Raw genomic sequence first — 11320 nt, 5'->3', positions numbered from 1 at the left:
TTGGTTTATGTTACTATGTAGGAATGAAAGACTAGGGTACAATATTAATAATCATGATAGTCATATGCATTTTAAATTATCATATCATATGTTTAATGGCTAGTTAATTGTGATTAGAGTTTCGCAAAAGCAAAATAAAAAAATATTGTGAGTAGACCTTTCTTGATGATGTTATATAAACCAACGAGTATGATACGAGAATTCACACACAATGAAATTGTGCGTGTGCAAAAAAATTGTCCGTAATTCTAACTTTATATACAAACTTTATTGTTGTAAACCAGTTATTTCTCATTCTTTTGTTAAAAAAAAAACCGTCTTTATAGAAATTCAAAACAAATCAGGAATTGCCAAGACATCTAACTATGATTAAGAAAATAAACGAACATAATAATATAGACAACACTAAAACGACAACCATTTAATTGAGTAAGTAAACGATTCGAAATTTGAATAATTCTTTCTCACAAATAATTTTCAAAGAAGACCTAAAATGAAACGGTTTAGATCATTAAATAAAGGGAACTTTAACGAAAAGTTTCTGGTACTGTTCATTTTAACGAAAACACACATTTTTACACAAAAAAATCAATCCTAGTACTATTACCTTTACCTTATATTTTATCCTTATCGTTAAAACTTAAAGTTTTCAAACCATTTTCATTAGTTTTTCTTTAAATATAATGCGGTGTAAACAAATCTTATCCGACCCGAACCCTAAACAAATCCTATCCGACCCGAACTCTTAACGGCGCCTACACGCAACCAAAAGAGCGCCAAATTAACGGAAAAAACCCCAAAGCACGAGAGCCACGAAGCATGTTCAGTCATGGCAGAGCAAGCGCGAGTGGGCTCATAAACGGGGCAAAGGAGGCGGTGGCACTCATCACCCAGCCGCGCACGTTAGCTTCTCGTACCCTCTTCCCTTCTCGCCTAGCTAACGAACGCCTCGCATCCCATTCTCCCCGCCCCTACTCCACCATGAACCGAGACGACGACGACCCAATCGAAGCTATATTCCGGCAGAAGCGGTTGCTCCGGTCCAGAATCCGCAAAGAGCTCAAGAACATGGACCCGGTTCGGAGGTCCGAAGAAGGTAGTCCGTTCAAGTTCGAGCTTCCTCAAATTGCCCTCTAAGTATTTGTGTTTTTGTCTGACTGAAAATGTTGAACTCTCAGATGCTGCAATTCAGAGCATTGTTTTAAATGCTCCTGGTTCCAATCTAGTAAGAGCATATGCGCTTACATAAGCCCTCCTGCTTTACGAGAAGTCGATACGTCAAGAATTGTTTCAGAAATTCTATCCAAACCTGCCAATGGTGCTGGTATAATATAGCATTTCTGTGTGTTCATAATTCGTGTGCTTTTTGTTGTTGTGCTTAAACTTTTGGAGATCCTTACTGTTGGTTTCAACTCAAGAGGGTGATGTGCAGAACAGGAAAAAGCTTTTTGTTCCTCGTGTGGAGGATAGGAATAGCAACATGAGGATGCTTAGGATTTCCAGTGTTGATGATCTGATCGTGAACTCGATGGACATTTCGGAGCCAGCTCTTTTGGATTGTGATGGGAAACAACACGAAGATGGTACTCTTTTTCTAAACTATAATTTGCACGAGTAAATGTTCTCGATCTGTTTATAGTTATACATTCATTTGTGCTAAAATTTGTTTTCAATATTTTCCTATTAGAAGTAGTTTCTTTTTCGGTTGTTGGTAATGGCGGTTAATTATTTGGAGGACCTATTTGTTGCAGTTTTGGAGGCAAGCGATCCAGTTGACTTGTTCATCCTACCCGGTGTGGATTTTTTTCTTAACCTTGCTTGTAATTACTTACCTACCTCAGAAAACTCCGATTGTGGGAGACTTGAAAGTATAATTTCATGTTATCTCAATTCAGTTTTTATTCTAGGGCTTGCATTTGACAGATGTGGAAGGCGTTTAGGCCGTAGTGGAGGGTAGGTTGATGCATCTTTGCTTCAGATTTTCACATTATCTTCATTTCTAACCACGATAGAGTTCGTGTGATATGTTCATTTAGATGCATGATCACTGGACTCTAATAAGGCTGTTTAGTGTTTGATAATTTGAATTGTTGAACATGGAAGCTACCTGAAATCTAGACCCATAGGAATGCATCTCGTTCATTAATTTCTTATCTAAGATACTGGTATATCTTTGCTGAACTATTTGATTGCCTGGTTGAATCTTGAAGTTACTATGATTTGTTCCTAAAGAAGTACCAAGAGCTTACGAAGGAACGACAATGGAAGGAGCCCCTTCGAGGTAAATAACAATTGTTGTTAGTTCAACGGTAACTCGTAATTATGTATGGTCTTGGACTTGCCGATAGTGCTTGATAGTACAGTTTTTTCATGATGTCGTCTTCTCTATGATTTGGTTGCAGTTGCGCTGTCATATTCTGTACAGATCGTGGAGGAAGGAGCCATAGCTGTCACTTCAAATGATTTTTCTGTGGATGCTCTTGTATCTCCAGCCGGTGTCATTCCCATAAGCCCTGCTGCTCAGGAGAGGTGAAGCCTGAATAAGGATTTCGGCATATCCTATATCTTTCTAAAACCCACCAGGGCAAATCGGGATCTCACAGTTCATCTTTTATTTGCCTCTAATCCAACAGGAGTATGGGATAATCAACGGATTTGTTTTCAAGATGGACCGCAGTACAGAGCGCCATCATTGTTGCAAGAATCTGTTTTAGCTGCTTCATCTGTCTTCCAAGATAATCTTGTCAATTACTAAGCACAAGCTAACGGACATAGCCACCTTCCAGCGGTCCTGCCTCATTGACGATTGTCTATTTGGAGGTGCATAATGCTAAGAACCTTGTTTGCTGGATTTGCCTCCCGTCGAATTCCTGAAAATTTTGTTACAGAAAGAACGGAATCGAGGATATCTATATATATATGTAACCAACTGTACATTGTTGCCTAATTATGATCCGAGTTTTTTGTATTTCTAATTTTTAGAAAGTAAAGTAGCGGATAAAATGTTTGAAAACTAACCAAATATGTTTAAGAGTATGCTGTTTGGCTAAGAGAGTCATCCCCCTCATCTGCAAATGGCAGTAACACGACTGCGGAGAACTACCATGGTAACATGCCTGAAATCAACAAAAACAGTAACGCGACGGCCTGACAGTTATACTATAAGTACTTTTTTCATAATTATTATGTCAATGATATCTATTGTCGCCAAAAACTAGGAGGACAACTAATAACTTTGAGGGAGTGGAAGTCGATGGATTAGGTCGTAGTTAGACATAATAAATACAGACTTATAGCGGTTCACCTATAATTTGACTACATTCACTATGGTTGTATTTGTATTGAGTATCTGAAGAGCTATGACATTTATATGGAGGGAGAGGGGCTTGAGAGCTCTCTTTGGGAGCTTGGACACTTCTCTCCCTTTCTTGTGATTGCCATCCCTCCTAGTGACGGGTTTAGGATTTGAATTTTGGAGGTCATAGTGTTAAATACTAGTTTTTTAGATAAGAACAAAGCGCGAAGCATGTAAGAAATAAATCAGTTTATTCTCTTAGTGGGGTTGTTGTGCACATGTCTACAGATATCCGACATATACTGAAGTAATCTGATGAATGATATAGAAAAAACTTGTCGAGTGTTATCCACGCAACATATCGAGTTATGCCTAGCATGCATTACGTTAAACATTTAATAAGCACAAAGTAGACCTATACCAAACATTCAGAATGTTCTCAAAATATCTTTATATTATATTGTTGTAAAATCAGCGGTATGTGTGCAGTAGAATAAATTAAACAAGACACAAAATTTACGAGGTTCCTCTACGATCAGTGTGACTGAAGTATGTCCTCGAGGTAGCAGTGATGCTTTCATTTATAATCTGAAATAATAGGAGTACAAAGATAACTCTCTCTATTCTCTCCTCTTCTTCCTTCTGTTTCTCTTCTCGGCATAGAGTTGTGTGTCAGCTCTCCTTCTTCTCGTTCATTTTTAAAAGCAAAAGATTACTGTAGTAATACTATTCACTTTACAAATTTTCTTGATTAGTGAAAATACTGTGCATGAATAAACTCATCCATTTTTCTTCATATGAATAGTAATCCATATTTTTCTTTAGATGAATAGTAACAAATTATTCATATGCGCCATCCACATATTATATTACAAGATATATGTATATTTTCCTTACTCAGATAGTCTGGGACCACTTGGCCCCTATTTCCATCCGCTCTTGACCCCTCCATGTGCAGGAATAGTAATTCATCTGATTTTTTTTTATATAAATAATAAAAAACTATTCATGTGGGTCATCCACGTATTATATTACAACATATATGTATATTTTCCTTACTCAGATAGTCTGGGATCACTTGACCCCTATTTCCATCCGCCTGACCCCTCCATTTAAAGGCCCATGTTGACAAGTTTACGTAATTTAGGGATTGTTGTGGGGCTGCTTGGCCCTCCATCTTTAATGATTTTTTGCTTCTTTTCCCAAACCTTCCCCCAAAAGGTTTCTATATCCTAAGCAAGGAAATAAATTTCAGCGTGTTCAGAATATAAAGTAATATATAAATAGTGAGATATTTATATTAAAAAATTACAAATAAAATTAAAATTTTTTCCATTTATATAATGAAATGTGATGTTCTATCGTTCCTCCAAAATGATAAAATTTTAATAAGCACGTTCACCTCTAAGTTATCATCTTTACATTTTTATTTTAAAAATTTTAACAAAAAATCATATTTTTATACTAAAAAATCAGTTGTGGTACCGTTCATTTTACTTTTAACTCAAAGTTTTCTTTATTTCATTAGTTTCCTTGTTTTTTTTTTGTGGAGGGAATCTGTGCTCACTTCTTAGCTAAACGAACGAACATAATGTCGAACGCGTAGACGCGCAAACGAAGCAAATGGCGGGAGAAGACGACGACGGCGACGCCGTTTCGTCAACCCCGGGTGGCTTCCGGCTACGCTGGGACGTGTTCCTGAGTTTCAGAGGAGAAGACACCCGCGCAACAATCACGAAGAGCTTGTACGAGGCCCTCAAAAGCCGCGGCGTCCGAGTCTTCTTAGACGACGACGGTTTGGACCGCGGGGACGACATCGCCCCAAGCCTGCTGGAAGCGATCGACGACTCGGCGGCCGCAATCGTCGTCTTGTCGCGGAGATACGCCGATTCGAGGTGGTGCTTGGAGGAGCTGGCTAAGATATGCGAGAGCAGCAGGAGGCGTCTGATTCTGCCTGTGTTCTACCAAGTGGATCCCTCCGACGTCCGACGACAGAGGGGCCCGTTTTCCGAACATTTTTCAGCTCACGAACTGCAGTATGGAAACGCCGTCGTCTCGAGATGGAGGAGCGCCATGGCCAAAGTCGGTGGCAAAGCCGGTTACGTTTGCGACTCCTCCAGGTAGTAATTAAATCAGTAATAGTACTAAAATTGATTCATAACTAATTTCTGTTAAAATCCCACTCAATCAGTTAAAGATCTGTTAAACCCCTATCCAGCTATCAGCAGCATGCAGAAATTGAGATGATTAAGAATTTGATTATTTTTAAGGCCCGTTTAACGAAACTCAAAATTTTAATTTTTTTCTATATCACATGTTTTGATTTAAAAATTTTAAATTTAAAACCTTGTTTGGTATGCATTTTCTCAAAACTAATCCAAACAGAAAAAGTCAAACGCCCAGCTCAAACAATTACCCGACCACCACATCCCTCACTTCCCTAGCGGCGACTCCTTTGGCTATTTACCAACTCCTTACTCTAAACTCGCTCTGACAGAGGCTAACCATGTTGGCGGTCTCAAACCTGAGATCCAACGACCATAGGGAAGATGTGGTGGCTATGGTGCTATGGTGGATGCAAGTGAGAAGAGATAAGATTGAAGAGGCAACAGAGAAGAGAGGATTGAAGAGGCGGGAGAGATCGATTTGTCTTGGCCGGACGGAGAAGGATAGAGGTGGTGACTATGGTGGATATAAGCGGCAAGGGATTGGAAAGGCAATAGAGAAAAGAGGATTGAAGAGGCAAGAGGGAAGGGAGAACATCGAATGGGGAGAGAGGAGAGAGAGGGAGAGAGAGACGGGAGTGATAATCCATAAAATAATAAAAACACACTTTTTGTATTTTCAACCAATAATCCTTGTTTTCAGATATTTTTGAGTTATGATTTTGAGAATGGTATTCAAGTTCATTTCCAAACAAAGATTTTAAATTTGTGACTCAAAATCTTATTTTTGACTTAATGTTTAAGGTTTTTTGGAGTCTTTTGGAAGTGTGAATTTAATAAGTTAATCTTACGGCCTAGTTGACTATTTGTTTATTCATATTCATATATAATATGGTTTGAGTTTTGGCTGCAGCATGCATTTGGATTTGGGGATTTGTCAAATCTCAGTTTTATATAATATCTTCTTCTTCCCAATTAACTATCCTTTTCATTCAGGTTACAATTTAAAGTTTCACACTGCAGTTAGGGTTGAAAAACTAAGTCAAAATACCTAGGATTAAGATTATGGAGCAAAATCGAGCGCAGTGGCGTTCTAGGAGTCGTAATACAGCGTCCCCATTCTGTAGGATAAAACTTTGTTGTTGTTGTATGATTGAAGCAAAATGTTAATCAAATTAAGTTGGTCATAGTTTTTTTCAATTGATCACATGATTCCTCTCTTGGTTAGTTTGCTTCATGTCTTGAAATCTTAATCCAAAAGATTAGAGGTGTAAAAGCTAAAGTTATCTTTTGTGCTCACCACCCCAAGAGCCAAACTAATGTAGTTGTGGTCATGTAATTTGACAGCAAGGAAGCAGAGGTGGTTCAGGGGTTGGTCAAAAAGGTTTTGAATGAAATAAGGAAAACCCCGGTAGGTCTTGCTTCCTACACAGTGGGACTTGATTCTCGAGTTGAAGATGTGATGAGGCTGTTAGATGTTCGATCCAATGGCGTTCGAGTGCTCGGAATTCATGGCATGGGTGGTGTTGGCAAGACGACTCTTGCAAAGGCCCTTTTTAACAGACTTGTTGCTAACTTTGAGCATCGCGGCTTCATCTCAAATGTTAGAGAAACTTCTGCAGGACACGAGGGGTTAGTATCGCTTCAAAACAGACTTATCGGTAGTCTTTCTACTGCGAAGATGCCGGTAAATGAACTTAACGCTGGTATTTCTGCAATAAAAGCGAGTGTGTACGAGAAGCGAGTTCTTATTGTTTTGGATGATGTTGATAATGTAGAGCAACTAAGTGCTTTAGTTGGCAACAGAGACTGGTTTTATGAAGGAAGCAGAATCATTGTTACCACAAGAGATAGAAGTGTCTTGCCCGATCATCTTGTGAACAAGTTGTATGAGGTCAGGGAGTTGGATTCGTCTCAGGCGCTTGAACTGTTTAGTTACCATGCACTGCGAAAAGAAAAGCCCCCTGAGGATTTCCTGGCCCTGTCCGAGCAAATTGTGTCTCTCACAGGTGGGCTACCGTTGGCTCTTGAAGTTTTCGGCTCTTACCTATTTTATCAGAGGAGAATAGAGGAATGGAGAGACGTTCTGCAGAAACTGAAACAGATTCGTCCCGGCAATCTTCAGGATGTGTTAAAGATAAGTTATGATGCTCTAGACGAGCAAGAGAAGTGTATCTTCCTAAACTTTGCATGTTTATTTGTGAAAATGAATATGAAGAGAGAAGATGCAATTGACATACTGAAGGGTTGTGGTTTTGATGGTGAGATAGCAATTGCTGACCTCACCGCAAAATCTCTCATGAAGGTTTATGAAGACGGCATGCTTTGGATGCACGATCAAGTTAGAGACATGGGAAGACAAATCGTTGTACATGAAAGCGTTGTAGATCCTGGCATGCGTAGTAGACTTTGGGATAGTGATGAAATCTTGAATGTCTTCAAGGATGATAAGGTGCAGAATCCACTATGGTACTTTTATTGTTCACATATTCATGTAACACAATTTCTAGATTAGATGTATAATTGTCTTGATATTTCTTCACTCAGTTTCTTATATATGTTTTGATACCTTGACAACAGGGAACAAGATGTATACAAGGGATAGTCTTAGACTTCGAATCATCGATAAGGAGGGTGTGGGATCCAAGTGGTGAGAGAGTTTCGAGGGACAACTTTAGAAAAAGCCCCAGTTTTTGCTCTGCAGTAACATACCTAAAGGAAAGGCGCAAAGCATATCTTCAAAATCAAGCAGAGAAAAAGAGAAAGGTTGTAATTTGCTCCAAACCCCTTGGAGCAATGGTCAATCTTAGACTTCTCCAAATTAATTTTGTGAATTTGGAAGGGAAGTTCAAGTTTCTTCCACCTGAGTTGAAGTGGTTACAATGGAAAGGTTGTCCTATGAAATTTCTTCCTTCTGATTTTTCCCCTCGGCGACTTGCTGTCCTTGATCTTTCAAATAGCAAACTTGTAAGTTTGTGGCGCGGGCGTAACAAGGTATGCTTCATTCTTTGATCAATCATCTGCTTTATCCTTTTGTATCCTACTCTTTGGTATCTGCTTTACACTTTTCTGATTTTCTAAGCTAGTTTTCTCTGTAATACAAAGAGCGATTTTGATTGTATTCCAGGTGCCAGAGCAATTGATGTTCTTGATTCTACACAAATGCTCTTATCTAACTGCTATACCTGATTTATCTGGTAACCGCGCCTTGGAAAAGATTGTTCTTGAGCTATGTGTTAATCTCAATAAACTTCATGACTCGGTTGGGAATTTGAATACATTAGTCCACTTGAACCTGAGAGGTTGTTCAAACCTTATTGAACTTCCCAGTGATGTATCTGGCCTGAGAAAACTTGAGAACCTATTCCTCACCGGTTGCTCAAAATTGAAAAAACTGCCCAGCAACATGGACAGCATGGTATCATTGAAAGAACTTCTCCTTGACGAGACAGTGATAGAGAGTCTTCCTGAATCTATCTTCAAGCTTACGAAACTCGAAAGGCTCAGCTTGAACCGATGCAAATTTTTGAAAGGGCTACCTGAGTTGATAGGAAAGTTGTGTTCTCTCAAAGAAATATCCCTTAATGAATCAGCTTTAGAAAAACTACCCGATTCATTTGGATCTTTGGCAAACCTTGAGAGACTAAGTTTGCTCTGGTGTGAATCACTGACCACCATTCCAGATTCCATTGGAAACCTGAATTCGTTAGTGGAATTTCTTACTTATGGTAGTCCTATCAAAGAACTGCCTGCGTCCATTGGTTCATTGTCAAACTTGAGGGAGTTATCGGTGGGGCGCGGCGAGTTTATGAGAGTATTGCCTGATTCAGTTGGAGGTTTAAATTCTCTAGTTGTGCTACAAATAGATGAGACATTAATCACAAATCTCCCAAATGAAATCGGTGCCTTGAGAACACTTGAGAAGCTTGAGATGAGGAAATGTGGATTTCTTAGATCATTACCGCAGTCAATCGAAAGCATGAGGGGACTAACTGCTATAGTCATAACCGATGCTACTATCACAGAGTTGCCAGAATCAGTAGGGATGTTGGAAAATCTTACCGTGTTGCGCTTGAACGGATGTAAACAGTTACGCAAGCTTCCAGCTTCGATAGGACAACTCATGTCCTTGCACAGATTGCAGATAGCGAATACTGCGGTAACAGAACTACCCGAGAGCTTTGGAATGCTTTCTAGTTTGATGGTTTTAAATATGAGAAAGAAGCACCAAAAGAGGGAACACACAGAAGAGATCAATTTTATACTCCCATCTTCTTTCTCAAATCTGTCCTTGCTATATGATCTGGATGCTTATGCTTGTAATATAGCTGGCAAAATATTTGATGATTTCGAGAGGTTGTCATCACTCGAAACCTTGAACTTAAGCCGCAATAGTTTTTGCAGCCTTCCAGCCAGTCTCAGGGGACTGTCCGTTCTTAAGAAGCTTTTGTTGTCTCATTGTAAAAAGCTCAAGTCTCTGCCTCCGCTTCCCTCGAGTTTGGATAAAGTGAATATTGCAAACTGCACCTCGTTAGAAAGTATCTCTGATATTTCAAACCTGCAAAACTTGGTGGAGCTGAACCTTACAAGTTGTGATAAAGTTGTCGATATTCCTGGCCTTGAATGCTTGAATTCCTTGGTGAGGTTGTATGCGAGTGGTTGCAATGCTTGCTCATCAGTTGTTAAGAAAAGACTTGCTAAGGTCCTCTCTCTCTCTCTCTCACACACACACACACCCACACACGCATGCATGCGTATAGAAATTATAACTCAGTCATAGGTTTGGAAATTTTTGTTGCAGAGCTACTTGAGGAAAATACGCAATCTTAGCATGCCAGGAAGCAAGATACCAGACTGGTTTTCTCAAGATGTGGTTACATTCTCGGAGAGAAAAAACTGCGTTCTCAAAAGCGTGATCATAGGCGTCGTAGTCTCTCTCAACCAGCAAATACCAGATGAAATAAGAGAAGAACTCCCTGCAATAGTGGACATTCTAGCAAAGATCCTCGTAGTGGATTTTCCTACCTTCACTTCAGCATTGAACTTACAGGGAGTACCAAACACAAATGAAGACCAATTTCACTTGTGCCGATACCCGACGTGTCATCCCTTGGTTTCTCAGTTAAAAGAAGGTTATAAGATACATGTGACGAGGAGAGATCCGCCATTGATGAAAGGCGTCGAGCTGAAGAAGTGGGGGATTCGTTTGGTCTACGAAGATGATGATGATTACGAGGGAGATGAAGAGTCATTAAATGAAAGCCAGCAATCCTTGTCAGAAAAACTGGCCAAGTTTTTCGGCTCGTTTGAAGAAGGTGACTGCAGCTGCACTCCTGAATCCAGTTCTAGTGCACATGAAGAAATAGTTCAAGAAACCAATACAAGTGAACGACGATTATCATTATATGATCGAGGGTACTTCATTTCTTGCTTGGTAGTGCTCCCTCTCGTCTTTCTGTCATTGAGTTGGTTATGGCGGTGGCTATCAACTTAAACTGTCTAGTGTCCTTCTGCGCTCGAGGTTCTGTATTTGATTCTCCCCTCCATTATCGCTTTTATCAAAAACAGTCTGGTATCCTTCTGCTCTGTGAAACTTTAAAACTTTTATATAAATGTGTGGGATCCATTAAGAAGACGCTTTGATATTGGTGTGCTTTTAAAAAAAATTATTTCTATTGTTGCGTAAGAATAAGTAGCTGTAAAATAAAGTTGTTAATTGTTTGGTTTTTTTAATTTTTTTTTAATTTTTTTATTTTTAGTAAAAGTGTTTTTAACAAAAAAAAAGTCATATAAATTAGAGTGAATATGTTAGATGACTAAAAAAGATATGATATTTAATGTGATATAATAATTGTCAAAG

General features: G+C 39.2%; 1 protein-coding gene and 1 pseudogene across 2 annotated transcripts; both read left to right on the top strand.

Annotated features, from left to right (window-relative positions):
• Nucleotides 1-726: 726 nt before the first annotated feature.
• Nucleotides 727-2968, top strand: LOC103403301 (5-formyltetrahydrofolate cyclo-ligase, mitochondrial-like; annotated as a pseudogene).
• A 1823-nt stretch (nt 2969-4791) lies between these two features.
• LOC103431855 (disease resistance protein RPV1-like) lies at nt 4792-11095 on the top strand. Of its 2 annotated transcripts, none has more exons than XM_070815778.1 (5): nt 4792-5415; nt 6808-7912; nt 8041-8454; nt 8588-10162; nt 10262-11095. In XM_070815778.1, the coding sequence occupies exons 1-5, from the start codon at nt 4919-4921 to the stop codon at nt 10952-10954; spliced, it is 4284 nt and encodes a 1427-aa protein (XP_070671879.1). In that variant the 5' UTR covers nt 4792-4918; the 3' UTR covers nt 10955-11095. The 2 variants fall into 2 exon arrangements, with proteins under 2 accessions (XP_070671879.1, XP_070671878.1); XM_070815777.1 differs by having other exon boundaries at nt 4796-5415; nt 10241-11095.
• Nucleotides 11096-11320: the final 225 nt, after the last annotated feature.

Source organism: Malus domestica, chromosome 16 (genome assembly GCF_042453785.1).
Source record: "Malus domestica chromosome 16, GDT2T_hap1".
Lineage (NCBI taxonomy): Eukaryota > Viridiplantae > Streptophyta > Magnoliopsida > Rosales > Rosaceae > Malus > Malus domestica.
Note: the sequence above shows the minus strand (reverse complement) of the source record. Positions and strands in the feature narration are given on the sequence as shown.

What these genes read in the sequence shown, in the direction of transcription:
- LOC103431855 (XM_070815777.1), top strand. Translation starts at nt 4,919, where the DNA reads ATGGCGGGAGAAGACGACGACGGCGACGCCGTTTCGTCAACCCCGGGT. An exon ending in ATGTCTTCAAGGATGATAAG is followed by an intron (nt 7,913 to 8,040) that starts GTGCAGAATCCA and finishes CCTTGACAACAG; the next exon opens with GGAACAAGATGTATACAAGG. An exon ending in TGTGGCGCGGGCGTAACAAG is followed by an intron (nt 8,455 to 8,587) that starts GTATGCTTCATT and finishes ATTGTATTCCAG; the next exon opens with GTGCCAGAGCAATTGATGTT.